Source organism: Lutra lutra, chromosome 9 (assembly GCF_902655055.1).
Source record: "Lutra lutra chromosome 9, mLutLut1.2, whole genome shotgun sequence".
In the NCBI taxonomy this organism is placed as follows: domain Eukaryota; kingdom Metazoa; phylum Chordata; class Mammalia; order Carnivora; family Mustelidae; genus Lutra; species Lutra lutra.
The window spans coordinates 118,825,403-118,851,842 of NC_062286.1; the positions used below are offsets into that span (position 1 = coordinate 118,825,403).

General features: G+C 50.8%; 1 protein-coding gene across 4 annotated transcripts; it reads left to right on the top strand.

Annotated features, from left to right (window-relative positions):
- Window positions 1-266: 266 nt before the first annotated feature.
- On the top strand, window positions 267-26,287 carry BPIFB1 (BPI fold containing family B member 1). 4 transcript variants are annotated; one of them, XM_047745539.1, is made up of 16 exons: window positions 267-319; window positions 8,429-8,585; window positions 9,660-9,801; window positions 10,433-10,540; window positions 11,258-11,407; window positions 12,429-12,510; window positions 16,303-16,366; window positions 18,117-18,202; window positions 19,216-19,395; window positions 20,235-20,288; window positions 20,759-20,917; window positions 21,364-21,431; window positions 21,976-22,021; window positions 22,891-22,954; window positions 23,857-23,933; window positions 26,112-26,287. In XM_047745539.1, the coding sequence occupies exons 2-16, from the start codon at window positions 8,471-8,473 to the stop codon at window positions 26,142-26,144; spliced, it is 1,428 nt and encodes a 475-aa protein (XP_047601495.1). In that variant the 5' UTR covers window positions 267-319; window positions 8,429-8,470; the 3' UTR covers window positions 26,145-26,287. The 4 variants fall into 4 exon arrangements, with proteins under 4 accessions (XP_047601495.1, XP_047601493.1, XP_047601494.1 ...); XM_047745537.1 differs by lacking the exon at window positions 267-319 and adding an exon at window positions 6,035-6,113; XM_047745538.1 differs by lacking the exon at window positions 267-319 and adding an exon at window positions 6,132-6,220.
- Window positions 26,288-26,440: the final 153 nt, after the last annotated feature.

A 26,440-nucleotide genomic window follows, 5' to 3' on the forward strand; every position in this document is an offset into this window, starting at 1 on the left:
TGGCGGTTCCGGGATGGCATGACTGGGCTTTTGTTGCAAAGGTGCTCTCTCTGCCCATTTGCCGGCTAGTCAGCAGCCCGCTTCCCTGGAAGCCTGCACGGCTGGGGCTGTGGGTGGCCCTCGGAAAGGAGTCCAGCTTCTTCCACAACCTTGTTCTCCACCCAACCTTTATTTACTCATTTTCAATCCATTTCATGGACTGTTTGCTGATCAAAAACTCCATTCGGTGTAAAATCTTTTTAAATTCTGAAAACACAAAGAAGATGGTAAAAGTCACCTAGGGTGACACTTTCAAGAACTAAGCATCGTTCCGCTTCTGGTGAGTTTCCTTCCAGTATTTTTTCTAGACGGAAAAAAATTTTTTATTTTTTTAAAGATTTTATTTATTTATTTATTTATTTATTTGACAGAGAGAGACACAGCGAGAGAGGGAACACAAGCAGGGGGAGTGGAAAGGAAGAAGTAAGCTTCTCGCCAAGCGGGGAGCCTGATGCAGGGCTTGATCCCAGGGATCTAAGATGTTTAACGACTGAGCCACCCAGGCGTCCCTAAATTTTTTTTTCTTAAACATAGAAGAAACTTTCCTTTTTTTCATTTGCTAAGAGCCTCTGATCCGTTTCTCTACATTGTTTTGTGACAACTGCCTGCTGGCCCACAATTTATTTGATAAGTCCCCTATCGCTAGACATTGAAACTTGGTTCCACCTCAGGGCTGTTGCACAGAATGCTGTCCTGGGCAGCCTCATGGTTCATTTTGCCCGCGCCACCGGACAGTTCCCTTAGACAGAGCCTACACGGGCCCTGGGTCAGGAGGCCTGAGCCTTTCCTGAGAACAAACGTGCCCTCGGGGACAGGCCATTCCTCACAGCTTATTTACTGAACCCCCTCCATTATAAGCAAAGGTCGTCAGAGCCAGCCTGGTCCACAGCATCGAGAAGCTCAACATCCTTAACTAACAGGAGGGGAGACGGTGGCCTAGAGAGAAGAACTGATTTGTTGGAAGGCATTAGCAAACTCCATGTTGTCTAGGTGGCTTCTCCCCACTGTTAGCTCTTTGACGTTTTGCAAGGGAATGCAAAATCTTCGACAAGAAGGCAAGTGGGAGGCAGCAGCCGTACGAGCATCCGTACCGTTTATGTCTGTCGCTGTCGCTCAACAGTCAAACTCTTCTGCTGAGTCCAGACCCTTGAGGACGCCAACGGCCATTCCCAAGCAACAGAATTGGTATAAGAGGTGAAATCTTTCTGACGTGCTGGTGGCATCTTGAGGCGAACAAATAACCGTTTTTTTTTTTTTAATTTACTTATTTATTTATTTGACAGACAGAGATCACAAGTAGGCAGAGAGACAGGCAGAGAGAGACAGGGGGAAAGCAGGCTCCCTGCTGAGCAGAGAGCCCGATGTGGGGCTCAATCCTAGGACTCTGAGACCATGACTTGAGCCGAAGGCAAAGGCTTTAACCCACTGATCGACCCAGGCGCCCCCAAATAGCCGTTTTAAATCGAGGACCTGAGCCCTCCTAAGTAAATTCTTCGAGGAGGCTTCCTTCTTGTCTTCCAAGAAAGTAACAGTGTGGAAGTCCTCTGGATTTTCACCTGTCCAACCCGGCCATGTCCTCAGAGACCCACAGGACCATGGACCCCTCAGAAAAGGATGCCTCTATCCCAGCTGCAGGTGATGGGGTGTGTTGGGACACAGGGGCAGGTCATAGGCTCCACCATCAGAACTGGGATCAAATCCTGACTCCACGTTTTATGACTGTGGGACCTAGGGCACATCACTTCCCTTCTCCAAGAACCCAGTGCATCTGGAAAATGGGGGTGATAACATCCCTATTTTTTCCTCTCTGGGCCTCAGTTTGGTGACTTATAGAATGGATGTGGTCTCTCCTACTTTGACACTTTGCTGTGTCTGTGTATCCAGCTTTGATTTAACTCTCTTTGATTTCACACTCTCTCCCCACCCCTAAGACTTCTATGGACTGGCTTAGTACAGGCAGGGGAGGAGAGGTTCCTGCTCATTCTCTCTCTCTCTCTCTCTCTCACACACACACACACACACACACACACACACACACACACACACACACCTTTTCCCTCTCTCTTTGGCTGCATGCAGGGATGGAGCACAGGCAGAAAGGAGAGGGAAACGGGGCAGATTTCTCTTGGCTGATAATATTGCTCGATAGCTCTGGGGAGCCAAAAAAAATGTTTAGCGGTTTTGTGGGGACCTTCCTGGGGGATCTTCAAACCTTCCTGCCAGGCCTCTCAAGCTGCAACCCCAGATGAGGACAGAGGTCCTCCGATGGCTGACCACCCCCAGGCCTGGCTCTCTGGAATCCTTTCCTCACCTGTCCAGGAGACGGTGTTGCAAAGGACTTAAACCAGCCCCAGACCAGATCGCTGCCCGGCAGGGTCCTTGGAAAAACATACACACAAGCTTTGACCCTGTCCAGAGCTATGATTTTCCTCAGAAGCCACTCCACCTGCTATGACTTCAGCTCAGCAGTCTTTTCCTCTCAGACAAAAGATAGAATCGAGTCTATCGTATGCCTCAACTCCAGTGGACGTACCCCTGAAGCCCCTAGATGGTCCCTAGAAAGGGCCCTCCCGCCAGGCCCACAGTAGGGGCAGACACCCCTGCTCCCATCAGCGGGAGAGTGAGAGGAAGGACCACAGCTGTAGCTGTCTCTTAAGAAAGATCTTCATAGGGGCACCTGTGTAGCTCAGTCACTTGGGTGTCCGACCTCACTCTTGATCTCAGCTCAGGTTTTGACCTCAGGGTCATGAGTTCAAGCCCCGCATGGGGCTCTGCACTGGGTGTGGAGCCTACTTAAAAAAAAAAAAATCTTCACAGACCTTCCCTCTTTGCCCATGATCCTTTGTCACCTCAATCTGGGTCAGAAGCCTCCACATAGCAGTCCCAACGGTGGTGCAACCGGTTCTTGGCTACCTGCTTGCACTGTGGTCTCGCCCCTCTTCTTGGTATATAGCATGATCTGTGGAACCGTGGTACCTCAGACAACACTTAAGTTTTCAGATTTCAGTGCTAACGAGGACACCCATCCATGGCAGTGACAGAGAAGAGCAAGAAGAGCTCTCTTTTAGCCAGGGTGGCCAGGAAAGGCCTTTCAAGGAAGGGACACTAAAGCTAGACTCGGTGAATGAGAAGGAGCTGGGCTGGGAGAAGAGCAGTCTCCTGGGAGAAGGCTCAGCATGTGCAAAGGCCCTGAGGTAGGAGTGAGAAGGGAGAGGAGCAAAGTGATGAGCGATGAGGGCTGAGAGGGGGGCAGCCGCCAACGATGCAGGACCTTGTAAAGCTTGCATTTTTATTCAAGAGCCACAGAGGACTTTGGAGGGTTTTAATAAGCAGAGCTGTGACAAAGTCGGAGTCATGTTTTTAAAGTTAACTTGTACTGTTGGGTGGAAAGTGGATTTTGGTAGGCAGAACTCAGGGTGGAAAGAGGGAGACCAGAGAGGAGATTGGAATGAATGAATGAAAGCATGGATGGATTGACATTGCATGGATGGGTGGGTGGATAGAGTGGACATCTCAAGGCAGAAGAGGAGCCAGACCCCCAAGAGAGTAAATAGTTGGTGCTTTGGGGGCCCCCAGGAGGCCACAAAGATATCAGGACAGAGTCAGCCAGCTTTACCCAGACCCTACCTTCTGAATTTGGCCTTAAAGATCAGTGATGTTAATATTCCAATAATAATATAATTTACCATTTACTGAATTCTCTGATGTCCCAAGTATTTCACATTATCTCATGTGACCCACAAAATAGTCCTGTTTTATACCTGAGGAAACAGAGGCTCACAGAGAGACAGCGGTTTCCCACCGCCTCGTAGTTGATGAGCCCAAGAGCAAGGATCGAACTGCATCTGTCAGACTCCAGAGGCTTCCTGCTGTGGAGACATGGCAAAATGGATGCTTCAGGGGAGGGAACAGGGCATTCCAGAAATAGGACACAGCCCAAGCAAGGCCCTGGGTGCTGGAAAGACATGAGGGTGGGACAAAAAGTTCCTCAGCAGTCTGATAGGGACACCGAGTGACACCGAGGACAGGGCTCTGCTGGCCCTGGGTTCCGAGGCGTGCTGGACCAACAGAGAGCAGTTGTGCGTGTTGACCCCAGCAAGTCTATCAGGGCCAAGAGGCCGGAAGCAGGAGCTGATGCAGGCCCAGGCTCTGGCACCAGGCTCAGGTCTCCCACAGAGGGACATTGTCCATGGGCAGCAGGCACAACCACCCGGGGAGCCCAGGAGGGCGCATTCGCTTTTCTGGAGAGGTGCCTCTCTGGAGACGTGCCCAAGGGACTGGTCAGATCCCCACCAGGCAGCCTCCCTGCCTCCCAGAGCATCTCATCTTTAGGGGTTTTGCACACATGGCAGGATGGCAAATACTCTTGCCTTTTTCCTCTTGACAAGTCCAGGAAGGGAAGACTGGCCAGGGCCAGGCCACACACTAGAGGGCCTCAGGGCACTCACGGTCCCTCTCCTGTCCCACTGCACATGGAGACAGGATTCAGCAATGGCCCTCTCAGCTCTAAACCACAAACCCAGCTTCTAGACTGGAGCAAAGCAGCAAGAATGACTCCCCAGACCAGGTCCAAAGGCCGTGTTTGCCCCCCACCCTCCCGACACTGACCTGGAGTCACTGGGGGAAAGGACAGTGGGTGGTAAGGAGCTTGCAGTCCGGACTAGACAGATTGGGCCCAAGTCCCAGCTCCGGCAGCCCTGGCTGCTGGAGCTGGAGCAAATCAGTCACCTCACATGCTCTTGGGGACCTGGGGCTGGTGACACGGGTTAAACGAGGCAAGGCTTGCACCAGACGAGGGGTAATGGGGGTTCTGGGGAGCTGCTGATTTGTTCCCTTGGTTCACAGTCATGCCTCATTACGCATTCGTTCCAAGAATACTTACTGAGATTCCTGAAGGCAGAGGTAAAGCTAGGTGGGTACTGATTATTGCAGAACGAGCAACTAAAAGCACTTGCTAAGTGCTGTGAGAGCACCACACCAGTTCATGCTCTCAGCAGCCTGTGAGGGAGCAGCTACAATTATTCCCATTTTACAGATGAGGACACTGAGGCCCAGAGAGGTAAGTACTTTGCCCAGGGTCACACAGCAAAGGGACCCAAATGGGATTCAAAACTATTGTCTGGAGGGAATTAATTAATGGAGATGTGTATCTTTGGATGCATTCAGGAATAAGTGATGGGCAAAGCTATTACTTCCTTCCCCCAGGTCAACTACCTGGGCTCAACTATGGTTATTACCTCTCTACAAAGGCCCATGCTATTACAAGCAGTAATAACAACAGTAACAACCACTACCATTTATTGAGCATGTCTTCTGTGCCAGAATCCATTCTCTAAGCACGCCCACCATGTTCCTCTTAACCCACTGGTAGGTAGGTGCTTCTACTATTCCCATTTTACGGATGAAAAGCTGAGGCTTGGAAAGGTAGGGAATGGGCCCCAAGTCACACAGCATGGAAATGGTGGAGCTAGGACTTGGACCCAGACCATCCCCAGGACCTTGAGCATCTGCCGGGCTGTAGACAGCCCCAGATAGGCCCTGAAGTCTGAGTTCTGGTTTGAATCCTGGTTCTGCCATTTGCTGATCCTGCAGGGCAGGTTCCTCCATGGTAAAGTTGGGATAATCATCCTGACCCTGGCAGGGATGAGGCTCCACTGACATGGCCAACATGAAGCCTGGGGTGGCAACTGCCACGTTGTAGGTGCTTAATACATTGTCACTGCTACCATCCCCATCAGCACCCCCCTGGGAGCAGCTGTCCAGAAGGCAGGGAGCCCCTTCCACAGGCCACACTGTGCCTGGTCTGGATCCTCCACCACGTGCCCCGCGCCCCGCCCACCCCTCCAGCCGGCCCAGACCCTCCTTTGTCCAAACCCCAGGAAGCTGCCTCCAGGCAGGGATGTGGTTCACCAGAAGCCACAAATATTTACCTTGGAGACCTCAGCCCAGCTAAGGTCTCAGCCCAAAGGCAAAGGGTAACTTCCCAGAGTGGGGAGCGCAGGATATAAGGCTAGACATCCAGACCCACTGTCCAGGTGAGGAGAGGAACAGACTGAGGACTCCAGCGTGTCCAGGTAAAAGTGGTAGGAAAGGGCCTGAAACCCTAGGGCACCAGGAAGGTTCTAAGCTGGAGCCACCTGTTGCAGTCAGGTCAAGAGCAGGACTAAGGCTTGGCCCTGAGGTAAGGTCCCTAAGTCCACTAGGACCCTCCGAGGTCGGGGCTAGAGGGAAAGAGGCACTCAGCCCCCTCATCCGGAAGACGAAAGAATAGCGATGATGGAATTGGACTGGCTGAGTCTTTCCCTGACCTGAGCCCAGTGACATAAACCCACCGGGTACAAACCAATTGCTCTTTGCCCAGCCCATGCTAGGGTAATGCTAGGAACAAGGAGGAGTATCAGACTAACCTGGCCTCAAGTTATTCCCAGTATGGGCCAGTGTGGTACATGCTGTGCTCAAGGGAAGACCAGGGACACTATGGCAAAGTGCAGTCAGGGAAGGCTTCCTGGAAGAGGTGGCATGTCAGTTGAGAAGCCAAGCAGAAGCTGGCTGGACAAAGGAAAAGAGAAAGGCATCCTCTTGTAAAGGGGACAGCATAAGCAAAGGCCAGGAGGTTAGATATGATGTGGTGATTATGTGTATGGTGCTTGGGTCTGGGGAGGAGACACTTTTCCACAGGAGGGATGCTACCACAGTGTTGGCTCCCTGAGCACCTCTGATAAGAGGACAGAGTGTTATGAAAAGATAATGAAGGGCAAATAGGGTCAAGGTGCTTGAAAGAAAAAGATGATGGGGTGGGGGTGAGGGGCTTCCTGGGCAGAAGAGCAGGGCGCAGGGCATTAGCTCTGTCTTCTGGCTTTGACTGCAAGGGGGTTCCTTCTGACCCCAGTATTAGTGATACTAACTGTCATGATCATAATAACAGCTAACACTCATTGAGCTCTCCTGGCTCATTTAATCCTCCCAACAGCCCTGTGATTTAAGTACTATAATTATCCCTTATTTTACAGATGAGAAAACTGAGGCTCAGAGAGGGTAAGTCATTTGCCCCAATCACACAGCAAGTGGTAGAGGTAGGCCTCCAGCTAGGATCTGTCTGACCCTGAGGCCCGTAATACCTCTCTTCCACCCTCAGCCCTCATGGCCCAGACCTGCTCAGTGCAGGCTCAGATTCCCCATTCTCCCAGGGCTCCCAGAAGCCATCAATTCATTCAGCAACCATGTATTTATTAAACAACCCACCACATGCCAGGCACAATGGCACGTGCCTGGGACACAATGGGGAGCAGCTAGACCCAACATTCCCCCCTGGAGCTCACAGCCCAGTTAGGAAGACAAAGGTTGAATCATGATAGCAAGTGTCTCGGAGAGCTCGTGTCACTCCTGCTGAGAGACACATGTCATCCAGATGCCATGTTTGTCTTTGGCAACAAGAAATCCACAAGGTGAGCCAAGCGAGGGCTCAGATCTCAGGATCTTCCCTCCCTCTAAGCAGGACAGTCTATAGGAGGCAGAATTTTCCCTGGAGCTCAGAGGCGGAGCCAGGTTGTAAGCTGGAAAGCTCGGGACCCGCTTATAGGAGTTGATGCTCTGCCCTGTGGCGGGGACAGAGTACAGCCAAGGAGCCAGAATCCCCCAAGGTCCTCTCCCAGGAAGGCACGCAGGCCTCTCCCTCCCTCTGGCTTCCTCTCCTGAGCTCCAAGAAGCCACCTATTCCCTTCTCAGGCCCCTTAGGATCAGGCAAACAGCTTTCCTGTCCTTTGGCATCCTACCTGAATACCCATTTCCCCCTGCCTCCAAACATCCTGTCCTGGGCAGACGGCAACCCCAAAGGCAACATTTCTCCAAGTGCAGTCTGGGGTCTCTGGTTGCAGGAGAGGGAAACCTTGGCAGAAGGGAAGTGTGGGCATAGTTCTAAAGGATGAATAAGAGTCCAGCAGGCAGATAAGGAAGGGGGAAAGCACCACAGGAAGCAGGAAGAGTTAGGACAAAGGTGCAGAAAACAGGACAGAACGGGGTATGTTCTGGGAACTTCAAGCAGTTTGGAATGATCGGAACTTTATAGAGCAAGAAAGTAATAAGCAGGAAGTGAAATTGGCTGAGGTTGGACTATGGAGGGTTTTAAGTGCCTGACTCTATGAAGCAGGGCACTGCTTCATTATGTCTATTTGCCAGATGAGAAAACTGAGGCCTAGAGAGGCTGAGCTGAGGGTCCAAAGCCATACAACTAGCACCTAGCAGCAGACTCAATGGTTGGGCTCCGGAGCTGACACTCTTAACCACTTCACTAAACAATGTCTTCTGGACTTTGTACCCCAAGTCGCCAGGTATGGTGGGCCTGCCCTTGACCTCTCTGCCCAGCTAACAGGTTCACCTGTGCTCACCCCAGGTTCCATCCCCTGTCACTTGCTGCTCACCGATCCCCACAAAGATGGCTGGCCCATTCACTGTCACCCTCCTCTGTGGTTTGCTGGCAGTTACGTTGGCTGGGGCCACCCTCAACCCCCCTGCAGTTCTTAGCCTCGGCCGAGAAATCATCAAAGAAAGTAAGTCTTGGGGTGCCTCCCTCTCCCTCTCACCCAACCCCCCCCCCAAAAAAAGCAAGTCTTGGTTATCCAGGCCTTACCACCATAAGGCAAGAGGGCAGGTGGAACAGCCCTCCAAAGGAGGGAGGGAGTTCCCCATCATTGGGAGTGTGCAAGGCACAACTGGGATCCCGGCTCTAGGGTGAGACTCAAGTGGATGAGTTGTAAAGGTTGGGAGTGTCTGTGATCTCAAGAGTCCATGATTCTAAGATCCTCCCTTCAATTCCATGATTCCATTGGGCTCCATCCTTCTTTGTGTCCCTCCAGAGCCTCTGCTGACAGGGCTTAACATTTTGTCCACTGACAAAGGAGGAATATTTACAAGTCCCACCTCCATTATCACGGAGCAGACAAAAGGAGCAACACACAGGGACTCTGGGGCACAGCAGGAGACACACCCCGCCTCCCCCCCCCCACCCCGCCGCTGTCATCCTGCCAGAGGGTTGAGGGAGCTGGGGTATTATACACCAATTCCCATCCGTTGTGGGCTGAGGGCTGCTTCCAGAGCCACTTCCGGAGTCACCTGCTCTTCACACAAGCCAAATGGGCTCTGGCTGCCAGGAGAAAAGTCCAACAGGGACCAGAACCTGGGACTCACAGCCTCTCCTCTCTCAGCTCAGCACCTGAGGCTCTGTGGACAGCAGGCCCATGGGATGGGGTGCCAGAGAGTTGTTAGCAAGTATGTTTTGGCAGCCAAACAGCCCCCAACAAAGCCTTGGGGGTTCCCTGCCTTCTGGCTCCGGAGAGTTTGCTGCTGGCTGGTGGGAGACAGGCAGGCCCCTAGGCCCCTATCCCGGCCAATGCTCCTGCAGAGGCTGGCAATGCTCAGAGGGGTGAATGGCCCCACCTATGCCCCCTCCTTAGTCCTTATGTGCAAATGACCTATCTAGACCATTCATCCTCAAAGCCGCATCTCACAGTAGAGGGTAGGGATGGAGCCAGCCCTGGGTGATTCCCCCTCCCAGCCTAAAGCCACTGCCAAGCCATCCATCACGCCCCTCCTGCTGGACCCTGACCTCTGGGATCTGCCTCCAGGGCTGACACAGGAGCTGAACGACCACGATGCCATCGCCATCCTCCAGCAGCTGCCCCTGCTCAGTGCCATACGGGAGAAGCCAGCTGGGGGCATCCCTATACTGGGCAATGTGGTGAACTCTATCCTCAAGCACATCATCTGGTAAGTGGAACAGGACCACACTGGGCGCTAGATCCTCCCCGCCCCCCCCCCACCCAGGACACACTTGGCATGATCCCTTGGCCAGTTGAGTTAACAAGAGCCATAAGAGAGTGACACAGGCACCCTAGTGGGGTGACCCCAGAGGAAGGTGGCCTGGGGTAGGACAGTGAAGGGCAAAAGTGACACTTCTTGGTGGAAGTGGCAGGTGAGCCAGTGACTCCGTGCTCACCAGGAGACAAGAAGTAAATGGCATTCCAGGGAGTGGGACCAGCCTGGCAAAGGCACAGGGTGTGTGACAGTCACTCAGAATGGCTGACGCTCTCATCCCACGGTCTGGAACAGAGAGGTCAGTGGGGCTGGTCACAGAGGGTCTTCCGAGTAAGCCCAAGGCTCTGGGATTCATCTTTTAAGTGGCAGGGATCCATGGAAGCATCTTTAGCAGTGGTGGAGGGGAGGGTTGGGGGCCAGACCATGCTGGGTAAGAGTCAGTGGATGGGGCTTAGGTCCAGCTGCTGGCTGGACACCCCTGGCTGGGCACCAGGGGAGACAGGAAAGAGTTAGGGGGCCAGTTTTCAGGTGATATTCAGTTGAGCATGAGGCATGAATTTCATCTGTCCCATGTCCCCTCCAGGCTGAAAGTCACCTCAGCCAACATCCTGCAGCTGCAGGTAGAACCCTCAGATGAGGGTCAGGGGCTGACGGTCAAGATCCCCCTGGACATGGTGGCTGGACTCAACACGTGAGTGTCCCCTCAGTCAGATACGGCAGGCCCAACAGGTTCATTCATGCATTGCCCCTTTCCTCCATGCAGGTATCTGGGAAAAGAGTCCCAGGCACAGGGAAGAGCAAGTGCAAAGGTCCTGAGGCAAGAGTCCTTTGCCCTGAGATGCTTGCTTTGTCCAAAGAATGGCAAAGAGAATAGAGAGGGGTGTGTGTGTTTGTGTGTGTGTTTGTGTGTGTGTGTGTGTGTGTGTTAGAGAGAGAGAGAGGGTCCTCTAGGACCCAGGGAGGGCCCCTGGAGGGCACCAGTCTGCAGTTGGTGGAAAAGGGGGGTGGTGGAACAGAGGGAGAAAGAGCATCTTAAGCAAGCTCCATGCCCAAACTTGAAACCAATTCTAAGATCATGACCTGAGCCAAAATCAAGAGTCAGACACTTAACTGATGGAGCACCCCCCGAGATGCCCCCAGAGTTCCATTTTGTACATGTTAAATTTGAGGCACCTGTAAGACATCTGGGTAAAAAGTTGGGTGTAAGTTTGGGAACTATTGACATGGGCAGAGAATTTAAACCAGGACAGGAATCCAAAACCTGAACCTGGTGGGGTGAAACCTAGAGGAGATGAGGAGAAATCATCAGAGGATCTTGAGCTGGGAGGTGAGAGAACCAGAAGACTGAGCTAGACAGCAGGCTTGCTCCACCCTGGGACTGAGACAGTGCGGGCACCTCCACTCTCAGACCCCTGGTCAAGACCATCGTGGAGATACACATGGAAACGGAGGCACAAGCCATCATCCACCTGAACACCAGTGAGAGGGGCGATGCCCACCTGGTCATCGATGACTGCTCCAACAGCCAGGGGAGCCTGCGGGTCAGCCTGCTGCAGAAGTGAGTGTGGCCGCCTCCTGCTGGGCTCCCACCACACCTGGGAGGGAAGCCAGGGGGTGAGGGAGAACACTGAGGCCCAGAGAAAGAAAGGGACTGATCTCTCCTGACTCCTGAGCTGAGGCTCCTTTCAGGGACTCTGATGACAAAGAAAGTTCATGACATCAAGTGCAGAAACAGGGTTGGTGGGATTTCAGGCATTCTGCCTGGAAGTGGGGCAAACATTTCAAGGTGGAAAGGAGTCCCTCAACCCACTTTGGGCGGGCCTGAGTGGAGTCATGGGTAAAGATATGCTTTGGAGTCAAGCAAACCCATCACCTTCATTTACTGTCCATGTGCTGCTGACCAGTGCATCCCTATGACTCAGCTTCAAGGCCCCAGTGAGACGATGAGATCAGGCTACAGCCGTAAGCACTCAGCACACTGGACATGGTCCTTCCCTCCACTTCTCCTTATCAGGAGAATGGAGAGACATGACAATGCCATCATCCCAGTCTCCAGCACACATTTCTAAAGACAACCCCCAGCTTCTACTCCCTGACAATTCTCAGCCTGGCTGAGATCTCAGCCATCTATACCTGGCTGGGGGTTTGGAACAGGCTGTGTGACCTTGAGCAAGTGCCTTCCTCCCCTGGGCTTTCTGTCTTCCCTTCTGTAAAATAGCATCATCTCAAGCTCTCTGATATGAGGAATTTGAGAGGCAGGGTGGGGGTTGTGGGGGGGTAGGGAGGGAAAAAATGAAACAAGATGGGACCAGGGAGGGAAACAAACCATAAGAGACTCTTAATCCCATGAAACAAACTGAAGGTTGCTGGGGTGGTAAGGGATAGCGTGGCTGGGTTATGGACTTTGGGGAGGGTATGGGCTATGGTGAGTGCTGTGAATTGTGTAAGACTGATGATTCACAGACCTATACCCCTGGGGCAAATAATACATTATATGTTAATTTTAAAAAAGCAGAACAAAACAAAACAGCATCCTCTCTGACATGTCCTAATCTCTCTCCCCTTCTTCTCTCCGGAAGGCTCTCCTTCCTGGTCAACCCCTTAGCCGACACCATCATGGGCCTCCTGATGCCAGCCCTGCCCAAACTGGTAAAAACTCAGGTGAGTGGACTCAGAGCCTCTCTGGCTTGCAAAGATTGCTCCCCCTGTGGGGCTGGGGTGGAACTGCAAGCTTGTGCTCAGAGACCTGTGTCTCCTTGAGTGGGAAACTTGTGGGTCTGACCATTCTTTCAGTGGATCATTGAGGTAAAGGTAATAGAACTGCCAAAAGTCACCCAAGAGACCTTGAACAATGATAAATTATTAACAGCTGACTCTGGGGAGGGTGAATGGAAGGAACCCTAATTTGTAGCACTTGCTGATTTCTTTGGTGTAAACACGTGCTCCAAGGACAATTTCAAGCTACCCGTGGGATGTCACTGAGCAGAGTTGGTAAGAAACACACAGCAGCACACCACTGTATGGTATTTTCACCACATAAATGCGAATGACGTAAATAACCTCAAGAGAAATAGAGAATAGTAAAATACAACAAAATAATTAGGAAATAATGAGTTTTGAGTTCTCATTAGCTTTGCATTTAGTATAACTTATTTAGTTGTAAATTTGTATAATTTAATTTTTTTAAGATTTTTTTATTTATTTATTTGACAGAGATCACAAGCAGGCAGAGAGGCAGGCAGAGAGAGAGGAGGAAGCAGGCTCCCTGCTAGCAGAGAGCCCGATGCGGGGCTCAATCCCAGGACCCTCGGATCATGACCAGAGCTGAAGGCAGAGGCTTTAACCCACTGAGCCACCCAGGTGCCCTGTATAATTTAATTTTTAATAATCTCTGGGTTTAGGGGCGCCTGGGTGGCTCAGTGGGTTAAGCCGCTGCCTTCGGCTCAGGTCATGATCCCAGGTCCTGGGTTCGAGCCCCACATCGGGCTTTCTGCTCAGCAGGGAGCCTGCTTCCTCCTCTCTCTCTGCCTGCCTCTCTGCTTACTTGTGATTTCTCTCTGTCAAATAAATAAATAAAATCTTAAAAAAAAAAAAAAGAATAATCTCTGGGTTTAGCCCATAGCTCAGAAATTCCTGAAAATTTAACACTTGGCCCTCACAAAGGGGTACGAGCTGGCTCGTCAGCCTGTGGTCTTCAAGTGTCTATCACCCCCAGGCCTGTTGGATTTATTTTTCTGAGTCAATAAACGCAAGTTCATTTTCTATGTCCCTTATATGTCACAGGTGAACTAAAACTGTAACTTTGACCATTGATTTCCACTGTAAATTCCAAGATAGGTTCACCACAGTGGGCGTCCTGGGGTTTGAAACACCTTGTCAGATAACTAATTTTTTTTATAATAAAACGTTTTTGAATTGAAAAGATAATATAATAACTCAAATGACTTTGGGAGGAAAGTGCCCATAACCCTTCCACCTTAACTTAGCAGCCATTTTCTCTTTGTAGATATACACCGTCCATCTCGACACACAGGCATTCTTCTTTTTTTTTTTTTTTTAAGAATTTTTTATTTATTTATTTGAAAGAGATAGATCACAAGTAGGCAGAGAGTCAGGCAGAGGGGGAAGCAGGCTCCCTACTGAGACCAATGTGGGGCTCGATCCCAGGACCCCAGGACCATGACCTGAGCTGAAGGCAGAAGCCTAAACCACTGAGCCGCCCAGGCACCCCAAGCATTCATATTTTTATTCCTTAAGTTATACCTATGTTCTCTGCCACTGTATAATATTCATAATTATTGTAATAGCTGCAACATATTTAATGCTTTACTGAACCATTCCAGAGAGACTGCTAAAAGGAACCTGAAAGTGAAGAATTCTGTAAGATTTGTCTTTTCCGATGTGAAATATTTTTTCAGAAATCTTTTTCTATTTAAAGGTGGGAGGTTTTTTTCTCTTTATTTATTTTAGTGAGAGACAGGGAGAAAGTGAGAGCACAGTCAGGAGGGGCAGAGGGACAGGGAGAGAGAGAAACTCAAGAGGATTCCGCACTGGACACAGAGCCCGATGTGGGCCTTGATCTCCCAACCCCGAGATCACAACCTGGGTCGGAACCAAGAGTCAATCACTTAACAAGCCGCGCCACCCAGGTGCTCCTAAAGGTGGGAGTTTCTTAAAGTAGGCACAGCTGGAAATTTTTTCCAAGCTTCCAGCAAAATCATATTTTAATTGGCATCATACTTTACTAGCTAAAAAATGTATTTTCCACTAGAAAGTAGAGCATAAAAATGCTGTTTGGATAATATCTGTTTTTAAGAATAAAAGTATATGAGTATAATGAATGATATGAGAAAACTGGCATTCCATTAATCACCGTGGTTTCCCACCATGAGTTAGTGGATTTGACACAATGGTCACATGAATATTTTACATGAAATGGAGGGAAAAGGCATACCATGTTTAAATCTGCCAGGAACCCACCTAGAAAATGCCAAAGCCCTTTTCAGTGGAAATATCTGTGTCCCAACCCTAGTTGCACATCAGAACCACCTGGGAAAGCTTTTAAAAATCCTGATGGAATTTCCTATGTAATGGGGCTAGGCAGGGCCGTAGTATCCCACAGAGTTCTAACTGGTTTCCTGAAGGGTTCTAATGTGTACTCAGGGTTGAGAGCCCCTGGTGGAAGTGAAGGAAAGGTAACCGTGAGAGATGGTGTCAAGGTTTCCAGCAGCACGTTCCCATGAGGGACACGCTGGCCCTTGGCAGTGAATGCTGGGGGTCTCCGAGCCCAAGTCTTCCATCCTCCCTGGGTTCTGTGTTGGCAGAGCAGCTAGAAGCAGGGAATGGGTTTTTCATATAAAAAGTTAACTGTGCATCGAAAACTCTCACAGTGCACTGCCCTGGAAAATCGGCTGCCTAGAGCAGAGAACAAGACTCTGGGTTTGTTTTTTAAGATTTGTTCATCAATTTGAGAGAGAGAGAGAGAGAGAGCATGAGCAGGAGGGCGCTAGGGGGAGGGAGAGAGAATCCCAGTCAGAACCCACACTGAGTGCTGAGCACGACATGGGGCTTGATCTTACAACCCTGAGATCATGACAAGAGTTGAATGCTTAATCGACTGCGCCACCCAGGAGCCGGAGAACAAGACTCTTGAGTCCCACAAGCAAGTGAGTCAAAGGTTTAACCTCCACCTTAAGCAAAACAGGTGAGGCCAGGATTCCATGAGGCCAGGGTTTCTTACCTTTCACATTATCGACATTCGGGTCATAGAATTCCTTGCTGTGGGAGGTGTCCTGCACACTGTGGGATATCTACTGGCATCCCTGGACTCTAACCACCAGATACATAACACCTCCCCCTCCAGTTGTGACTCCAGAAACTTCCAGATATCTCCTAGGCAAAAGAATCAGCCCCCAGCTGAGAACTGCTAGCAGTTTTAGTGGAAGAAGAGCTCAGTAGACAAAGGGAGGTGTTGGAGCTAGAAACCCACAAGAGGCACAGAGGTTGTTCAGGAGTCTGGCTGGGTCTAGAGTCTGTTCTAGAGTCCCCCCCCCCATTCTAGAGTCTGACGTGCAGAAGGAGCTCAGTAATGACTAGCTGGCCAAGTAGGTGAATGAAGAAATACATTCTCCATATTCCTCTTATGGAAAACATGGGCTTTCGTGAACAGGACAAGGAGTCCAGTGGGGAGGGCAGCTGGCTGGAAGGGTGCACCCTGGGCATAGGGTAAGGGACAAACCAGTGCAAAAGAACCCAGGCAACACCAAGAGTCGGGGGACTCTCAACAGCAGGGATGGCTGGTGGAGAGACACAACACCAAGTCCTCAATCCCATGGACAGAAGCCCGGCTGGCCATGGGCATATGGGCTCAGGCTGAGTGGGCCAGGCACGGATCGCTGTGGGGCCGTGTTCTGGCCCCTCGATCATGGAGCCTCTGCATTTGTGCTGTTGCAGCTGTGCCCCGTGATCAAGGCAGCCTTTGAGGACATGCAAGCGGATCTCCTGCAGCTGGTGAGGGGTAGGTGCTCTGCTCCCTCCCACCTCTTTCCTTTACTGCTGAGCCAGCCTCCACACCCTGGCTCTGCCCAGGAGAGGCCTCGAAGGTCAAGCCTGAGCAGCAACTTGGCCCAGCAGCAAGTGCAATGAACATCTGTGAATCCCTCCCAAAGATGAGCAGATGGGAATTCACCACACCTGTGATTTCACAAGTACCTACTATGTGCAAGTGTCTCTGTGAGTCAGATTTCTCAGTTCAAATCCCAGCTCTGCCTTGATTTTCTGTCACTTTGGGAAGGCCACTCCACCTCCTTATCCTTAGTTTCCTCCTCTGTAAAATGGGGTTTCTACATCCCTACATCACAAGATTGTTAGTGAGGATTAAAAGTTTACAGGGAGGCTCCCGGCACATAGCAGGCGCTCTGCCCACCCAGAAAAGTGCTTGCGAACGGGAGCTGAATGAATGAACAAACGAATGTGTGATGAGACAGCAGTTACTTCAGGCTATTAGAGAAGAGAAAACAAGGGAAGAGGCAAGACATGTGCTCAGGAAGGAGACTGTTTCTCCTTCCCTGAGAGTAGCAGGGATGGGAGGACACAGGCTTCTGCGTGACTTCACAATTATACGGGGCTCAGAGGGCTCAGAGTGGGAATTAGCAGGAAGAGGAAAATGCTACCATCCACTGTTTCGGGATCTGAAGCAGCTCACTCAGAGAGTGACCAGGCGGAGGGGAAGAAGAGAAAGGAATCAGTACGCAGTGAGCACCCAAAGAGCTCCTACTGGGCTGGGTTCCAGATAACTCCAGGAAGTAGCCATCATCACCCCACTTCACAGATAAGAAAACTGAGGCTCAGAGAGATCAAGTCATTTGTCCAGGTTCACAGAGGAAATTGGTGATTGGAGAAGGCTTGACCCCACTTTTGCAAGTTCCAAGTCTGGTGTAATTTAGATGTGAGCCAACTTAAATAGGAGTCAGTCCTATTCAACCTATGAGGCAATTACTATTGTATCTACCCCCATTTTAAGATGAGAAATTTGAGGTTCAAAGGTAGGATTGAGTAGCCAAGGCTACTGGGGATGGAACAGATGTCTGTCTGGCTCCTCTGCTCCTCAGGGGCAGGGCAGATCTCCCCAGGTGAACAGGTGGCCCAAGGATCCACTCCCTGACTGTCCCTGATCCTCTCCCTGCGCCCCTCCAACCTCCCGCCCCGCCGCAGCCCTCCCCATGCTCCGCCCACCAGCCGGAGCAGATGAGACACCACTGCCACCTGGCGGCCAGGCAGGGACTCCTCAGGCGAACACAAACTATCCAGTGCACCAGGGACTCCGTCCTGGTGAGGTGTGCAAATCCCAGTCCCCTGGAGGAGGTAGAGAGTTATAAACAATAGGTCATTCCTGTTCCAAACCAGGACCTTGGCATCAGACCGACTGGGTTCAAATCTGTTCACAATATGACCTTGAGCAAGTCATTTTGCTTTTCTGAGCCTGTTCCCCATCTGTAAAATGGGGGTAATAATAGGACCCACCTCCTAAAGTTATTGTGAAGACTGAGTGTAAAGTTTAAGTATAAAGGTTTAACACAGAACGTGGCACTTGATGGATGCACAGTAAATGTCATTCTCATCATTGTTCTCATTGTCAACATCGTCATTCCTTCTCCTCCCTACCAACCCCTAGGCAATAATGCAGCTCCAGCCAAAAGCAGCCCCCAAAGCGCCCCATCCAAAACTGCCCTCCTCCCTCATAGAACTTTCCTCTTGTCTCCGAGCAGCGCCTGTTTCCCTCGGCTCTGACCGGCTGCAGTTCGACTTTCTGTCTCCTGCCATCAAGGGTAATGTCATCCAGCTCCAGCTGGGGGTGAGTGTCACGGGTCCTCAAAAGTAAAGTGGAAACATCACTGCCCTTCTCTGACTGCCAAGGACCAGATACCACGGTCTGTTTCAGGGGAGAAAACACCACTCACAGTTAGGACACACAGGCTGATTTAGGAACTCAGGGGGCCAAACCTGTCCCATGTAATCCATCCTGATGGAGGAAACCAGGAGATGGAATTCAAGGGCGACACTCAGAGCATCGGCCGCAGTGATCTGGCTTCAGCCTCTGGTTTCCCCAGTCAGAGCCCAGCGTATGCATGGGGGCTCTTGGCCTTCCTCTCAGGAGAGCCCCTGCCAAACCCCAAATATCTGATGACCTTGAAACAAGAGCCCAGGATCAAGACGCAGCCCTGGAGATCACACAGACCTGAGTGTCTCTCCCAGCTTCACAACTCCCTGGCTGTGTGACTTTGGGCAACTTCTGTCACTTCCCTGAGCCTCAGTTTCCTCATCTGTAAAATGGAGATAGTACTGGTCACCAAGAGGAAGATGAAGTGAGGCTGCACAGGGCCTGGCAGGCAGGAGAAGCCAGGAACTGCCAGTGCTCTGTGAAATGTGGGGCTGCACACTCACACTGGGGCTGGGGTCCCTGAGGGACCAGGCGAACCTGGACAGTGGGAGGCCCGGCACAGTTTCCACAGATCCTTTGGGAAACCGCAGCAATCAAACATTTTCACCAATTTTGTTGCAGTTTTGAATTTTTCCTTCATCCAAAGGGTTCATGAGGTATCTGAGAAGTCAAAACCTAAGTGCCAAAGAAGACCTCTAGGTTTTAAAAAATCAGAGATTAACTGAGGGGTGCTGGTGGAGTCAATGTTGCCGGCCACGTGAGATCACTTATCACCTCAGGAAGGGCACTGAATTCCAAGCTAAGCTTCCTGTCAGCAAAGGCACAAAGGGAAATAGTCTGAATGGTATCATTTTCTTCTAGGTCGTTCCTGGGTAAGCTTTTGGAGTTCAAGTTCCTAGCCAACTGTCTGCTTCGTGTCTTCTTAGGCCAAGTTGTTGGACTCCAATGGAGACGTGACCAAGCAGTTCAATAAGTCTGCAGTTTCCCTAACGGTGCCCTACCTGGACAGGACCCCCTTCAGCCTCACCGTGAGGCAGGATGTGGTGAACGCTGCCGTAGCTGCCTTGCTCCCTCCAGAGGAACTCGTAGTCGTGTTGGACTATGTGGTCAGTCTCGTCATGAGAGGGCTCCCTCTGCTGCATCATGGGAATGTCTTGAATCAAGGGGGCTCAAGGACGGCCCTACGCCTCTGAGCAGTAATCTCCTGTCAGGCTCAGCTTAAATCCCTCCAGTAATAGAGAACTCACTCCCTCATCTAACAGACTCTGCCTCTGACATAGAGCTCTAAAGCTGCAAATTCTCTTGTAACATCCAGCACCAGGCCTAGTTCTGCCCTCTGGAACCTGATACACCTGCTTCTTTTACTAAATAATGATCCCATTGAGCCAAAGGGCATCTTAGATAGTGAGTAGTCCAAGGATAGCAGTCATGCCCCCACTCTCCACTGTGGGACCCATGGCAGACATCACGAATCGATCAGGATCCTTCTTACTATTGAGCCTCGATGACAACATGGTCTCGGAATCCTTATCAACCCAGCCCAGCAGACAACCACCACCAGTCAGCTGGAGTATGCCACCTCCTCCACAGTGACCAATGGGGAAACTGAGGCCCAGAGGGGAAGGGGTTGGCCCAAAGTTGGTATGATGAGAAAAGGGGAATGGTCACCAGCAACCACATTCATGACTATAGTAAGAACTGGGTCACGTCTCCATGTCCTTAGGGAGCAGGGAGCTCTCCAAGACCCACTATCACCAACAACCCACAATAGAAGTCCAGGCCAGTGAGGACCCCATACCCCACAGCTGTTGACACAGGGGCTGGTTTCTACCAGTGACATTCGTGTCACCACCCTGGGTCCTAGGGATCCAGGCAGTGAGGCTGCTGGAGGTGTGTCTCCCCTCTCCCCTCCAGCTGACCTGCTCTGCCTTCCCCTCATCCTCAGCTTCCTGAGCTGGCCCGCCGGTTGAAGTCCACCATCCAGGTGATCAGTGAACAGGTTGGTCCACTTGCCGTCTGCAGGCTGATAGGTGCTTGCTGTGGTCTGTCCACTGACCTCTGGGGAGTAAAGTACATGTGGGACTGCTCCACATCCTTTCAGCTGTCCTCACCAAGATTTCAGTCTAGCAGGGCAGTGTGACCTGGATCATGTACACAGATGATATTTCTGTTACAAGTGCGGTGACCAAGGATAGATTCTAGGAGTTATGAGGGCATTACTGGAGTACCTAATATAATCCAGGAAATGAGAGAGAGCTTCCCTGAAGAGAAGGGTATTCTAGACGGAGGGAAATGCAAAACCAAAGGCCATGAGATGGGGCCAGCAACAATCCACTCCAGGATCGGGGAGACGGACGGTGGCTGGACCAGGAGAGGAAGGGGGACAGGGCCAGGCCACAGGGGCTACATGGGCCTGTGGGCCATGGTCAGGCCCGTGGGAGGCCTCATGAGGATCTGATGTCCTTCCAGGCTGTGAATCAGCTGGGGCCCACACAGATGGTGAAGATCCTAACTCAGGAGACCCCAGAGCTCCTTCTGGAGGAGGGCAGTGCCAAGGTGGCCCAACTGATCGTGCTGGAAGTCTTCGCCACCAATGAAGCCCCCCGCCCCTTCTTCACGCTGGGCATCGTGAGTTCAACTGTCTGTGGCACGAGCAGAAACCTGGGAGACCCTCCTGTTCGCTGTTCCTGTTCACCCCTCTTGCTTTGCTACCCAGCTCTGGTCCTGTGACTTTATTAGTCACCCAGCTCTGGTCCTGTGACTTTATTAGTTAAGCTCTTTGGGCAGTCACTTAACTCACATGCGCAGAAGGAATTGTACGAGCTCATATACCTGAGAAGTGCAGACAGTCTGGCTTCAAAAACAGCTGCATCCAGGCGCTCATCTTTACTCTCCTCTTCCCATCTGGCAACTTTGTTTTCCTATGTACCGTGGTCATCCTCAGAGAGATTATCCCCTTGTGGAAGCTCCCCATGCTGATAATATCCTATCGGGTTGGCAACATCAGCAGGAAAAGCCTTTCTCCCCTTCCACTTGACACAACCCCTGAAAGGAACGGACTTTTCTCCCTGCAGGAAGCCAGCTCAGAAGCCCAGTTTTACACCAAAGGGGACCGACTTATGCTCAACTTTAATGAAATCAGGTAAATGTGTAAATCATTCTCCCAGCCTGTGACCACTGGGTTGCTTTAAACACGCAGTGTTTTGAACCTCTGAGGTATGAGCATGGAGTAAAGGTATTCTGGAATGTGCAGAAAGGTGGCCTAGCCTGGACTGTCCCGTTTTGGGGACCAAATATCAAAGACAGGCAAGGAAAGAAGAGTGGCTTTGCAGCAGCCATGGGACAGGCTGACCCTGGCCATGGGAACAGCATGCCCACCACCATCCCCTCTGCCCATCCTGGATGACCCCAAGACGCTGGCAGTGAGTGTCAAGCCCCGATGCTGACCCCATGAGCCCAGCCTGGAAGCACAGTGCTCCAGCTGCCTTTTGCTCCTCTGCCCACCTTCTCCCCACATCCCACAGCCCTCCTGCTACCCAAAAGGGAGTTCAGGGGTTGCCAACTGGACCCCCTTGGCACAAATCAAACCCTACATAGTAGGTGCTCCATAAATATTTGTTGAATGAGTGAGTGAATGAATGAATGAATGAATGAGAGGCCATTCTCAAGGGCATCTTCTGTTGCAGCTCTGATCGGATCCACCTGATGAACTCAGGCATTGGACTGTTCAATGTGAGTATTAATAGATTGTCCCTGGGGCATGGGGGACAACCCAGGATTGTCCATTTAAAAAAAGAGACACTGACCAAGAATTGCTTGGAACAAGGTCACCCCTGGTGGGCTGGCCAGCCTCCACATTAACAGCCACAAAGTCCAACCCTCCTTGCTCTGGTGTTTGCTGAGCACCTACTATATGCCAGACACAGCTGAGAACACAGGCATACTCACAGATACATAGATACACAGATACACATTCACTTTTCTGCTATAACATTGTGATCCCTAATTAGAAAACAAATGCCTTTTTGCGATCTCTTTTGCTCTCACAGACTCATCTCAGTAACCCTGGACAGCCCCTTCCTTCTGCTCCTCCATTGCCCCAGCTGACTCAGAGCAGATCAGAGATCTCAGACTGGTTGCATCCTGTCTTCAGTCTTTGTTTTGTTTTTTGGTCCACATATGTGTGTTTTTTTTTTATTTTAATTTTTTTTTTTATTTTATTTTATTTTTGGCTAACTTGTTAAGTGGAGAGGTTCCCACATGAAAATCAGAACTTTGACTTCACTGGAGAAGTCAAAACTCAGGAAACAGGGTAAAATTCCCTCAAGGCAAATTCGGCTAGAACACAGCAGTGGAGCCCCTGAGGGTAGGGGGTGTATCCCTCTCATGCTCCTGACCCCCCACCAACACACCTACACACTAGGACACAGGGCCCAGCTGGATTGGTTCTGCCCCCAGCCTGGCTGGTCCCAGGAACCCTCATAGCTCTGACTGGCAGGAGCCTGGGATTCCAGCATCTCCCCTGGCTGCCCTGGCCATGGGGCAGGGCTTGGGGGACTCGGGATCCTCAGCCAGGGTAACAATGCCCCTCTCTTTCACAGCCTGAACTTCTGAGAAACAGCACCACTGAGATCCTCGTCTCTGTCCTACTGCCAAACGAGAACGGTGCGTCTCTTTGCTATCCATCCCCCAACCCTCAGGGTTTTGAGGATGGGTGCTTCACTCCTCCTGCCTGCATCTCATTTTCCATCCATCCTCAGAGCATGCTTCCAATTCTGCCTCCTCCAGGAAGCCTTCTTGGTTGCCCAACTCAAAATGACCTCTTCCATCCCCAACTTTCCAGTCCAGTTCCTTTATGAGTACCAGGAGGCAATGCCCCCACCTCAAAGGGCTGATGGCTGGAGAGAGACAGGGGTGTAAACAGCTAGAGCACACTCGAGGTGCCTCAGGGAGCCCTGGGTTCAAGCGCTGATTCCCCTTCTTGCTGGTTACCTGGCCTTGAATAAGTTACCTTATCGTCCTAACTCAGTTTCTCAACCTGTAAAATGGGAAAATAAAAGCACCTTCCTCCGGCACATAATGGAGAGGATGTTTATAAGGGGCTGAAGGAGGAGCCTGGCCCAGGTGGGTCTCAACATCTCTTAACCGTTGTTGCATTGTTGTTTGTGTTATTGGTGGAGGAAGCCGAGAGAAATGGTCGAATTCCTCTAACTAAGCCCCAGATTGTGGGGGTGGGGAGAATTATTAACCTCTGCCAACTACATTTTTTCACTTCTTTATTTTATTAGAGTAGGAAACCTCAATGTATTGACACCTCTGTTGAATGACAGGAGCCCCTGATGGTTCTTTAACAGAAGTGTGACAAAGCATGTGAAAGGAGCCCGTGGAAAACTCCAGCAGCTGGTGCTGGAAGCACAGGGCAGGGAGATGAGGCTGGCTGGGTGCTGGGGCCAGAGGGCAGCTGAGCAGAGGCAGGAGGGACAGTATGCCAGGCCCCGAGTCCCCTCCCCGTGGCTGCTCAATCCTATCCCAAGCCCAGCGGCCTCTGACCACATTTATTATTTCAGGCAAATTAAGATCTGGGATCCCGATATCGATAGTGAAAGCCTGGGGATTCGAGGAAGCTTCATCCTTTCTTACCAAGGTGAGTAGGATTAAATGTCCTGCCCCCGGGGAGGGCACAGTTGCTGGGGGAGTCCTGGGCTGGGAGGCAGGGCCTGCACTCCAGTGCCAACCCAGCCAGTCACTCATGGGGGGGCCCTGGACCAGCCCCTTCTTTTCTCCAGGCCTCACTTCCTCTTCTGTAAGCATAAGAGTGCAAGTGTCCTAGCCTGGGGAGCATTCCCCTCCAGCCCTCTCTCCTCTACCTGTTACTCATTCATGCACTGGTTCCTTCATGCAGTAAGGTTTGCCCCATGGTGAGTGCTCAAGAGAGGCTCACTGAGCATTGACCCTCCTTGACAGCTGCTAGGGAGGGGGGCCATAGCAGCATCACTCCCAGCCCCCAAATATTAGCATTAACAATATTCAATAGCCCATCATTGTTTCATGCCACTGAACAGCATCTTGTTTAGTCTTCACACCCATCAATGGGGCGGATCCTGCTGTAATCCTCATTTTACAGATAGGGAAACTGAGACTCAAAAATGGCAAATCCATTTCCAAAGACACACACACAGTAGGTGGCAAAGTTGGGATTTGCACTCCGCAACAGCCCTTATAACACCTGCTTTGGGCCCCAGCTTCTGCAGGAGCCATGACAGCAAAGTGGGCCTTCTCCGTCAGCCAGCCAGCAGGCATTTCCTAAGCAGCACTGTGTACCAGGTACCGACCACAACACTGAACAAAACCGCTACCTTCTGGAAGTTTCTAGTCCACTCTAGGTGGGGGAGGCATTGAAAGTAGAATTATTTAGAATTAAGAAAACCCACAAGTGATTACCTACCTACGCTGCCATGGCCAAGGTGTCCAACCCAAGGCTAGAAGGCGCTTTAGGCCAAAACTTTAACTCGTTTTAGTCCTGATTTGCCCAAAGCTGTGAATTGGTATCACTGACTTCCTGAGCTTTTTTGTTCTGGAGAAATTCAGAGAGGAAAGGAAGTCTGGAAAATGCCTCCCCCTGCCACAAGGTCAAGGGTAGGAGGCTTTGTTAACTAGTTTCAAAGGAAAGTTGATGTATGACTTATTATCAGTGGCCTACCCTCAAAATCTGTGTCTACCCTTCAGCTGGCTGTGATGGAGGATAGTGAGAACAGGGCTGTGGCCAGCACAGAGAGGGGCTGGAAGTCAAGACTCAGGAACTGGAGGACCAGTACAATCCCAGCTCTGCCTCTCTCTAGCCATGACCTCGGGCAGGTCCTCTGTCCTGAGCCCAGCTTCCGCCTCCATAAAACCCAGCAGATGTGCGAATACATCAGTCATACTTGAATGCACTACATTACAATGACCCAGTTATAAGGAGTTTATCTAAAATACATATTATACTTGATTCATGTTGGGTGAGCAAGTTTCCATACAACTGGATGGCTAGAGCTTGGTTTCGTTCACATATCTCTTATGAAGGGGCATTTGGCTACTTTCCTTTTTTTTTTTTTTTTTTTTCAGTCAGCTTGCATTGCATAACCCATCATTTGCGCTTTGGGTTGGAAAGGTAGCATATCATTCTTTGGATCCGTTTCCAAGTTTCCTGTTTTGCTCTATTCATTTATTTTGAGCGAGCAGCCCATTGATTTCCTTTTTATAGCTTTGTAATATATGTTTTAAAAGCTAGCTGAAGGAAAGAATAAACGGACAGATATGAGATAAATCAAGTAGGGTTTAGAAAGAGTTAATGGTAGAAACTAGGTGCTTAGTAGACAAGTGGTCCCAGGGAAATTCTTTCCACTCTGCTCTCTGTTTAAAAATTATAATAATAAAATATTGGGGGAAATCTAATAGGTTAAGTTCCTTGCATCACACTTAGGTTCAAAAGAAAAAAAAAGGCAGAGTGTTGTTATTAAAAAGTTAGCTGGCTGGGACCCAATGAATACAGCTGAATGCAGATCAAAATCTGCATTTTATGAGACTTCTTGGGGCGTTTTGGGGGTCTCCTGGGCTTGGGGACAATGGTCCTACACAGTCCCAGCTTCTGCATGCAAATACTTTGTCCGTACCCCAGATCCCTGCACCGTGTCACTGTTCACACACACTACTGTTCACACTACTCCTCTGACCCTTCAGGGAATTCTGTGTATGTTCAAGGTCATGATCCCCAGTGCCAGTGGCCACCCCGTGGAGGACCACCAGCATAAACACTGAATTGACTTTTTTCCTCCAACTCCAGGATTCCCTTGTGATCACTCCAGCCTCCTCTTAGACCCCCGGACTGCTCTCCTCTCTCCCACGAAGACTTGGATGGTGGCCATCCAGGGTAGGCCGGGTCCCAGAGGGAGTACGGAAGCCAGCTCTGTAGACTCTCTCTCTCTTCTGCAATAAATAAATGCCTGTTTGTGACTCCCATAGTCTGGAGTATATCTTTGTCCTCCCTCAGGAGTCATTTTGCCTCTAGCAGGCTCGGGAACTAGACATCCAAGCCACATCTGGGTCATGTTTAGGCACCTCTGAGCCAATCTGGGCCATGCCCAAGCTATGTCTGGGCCATACAGGGACTAT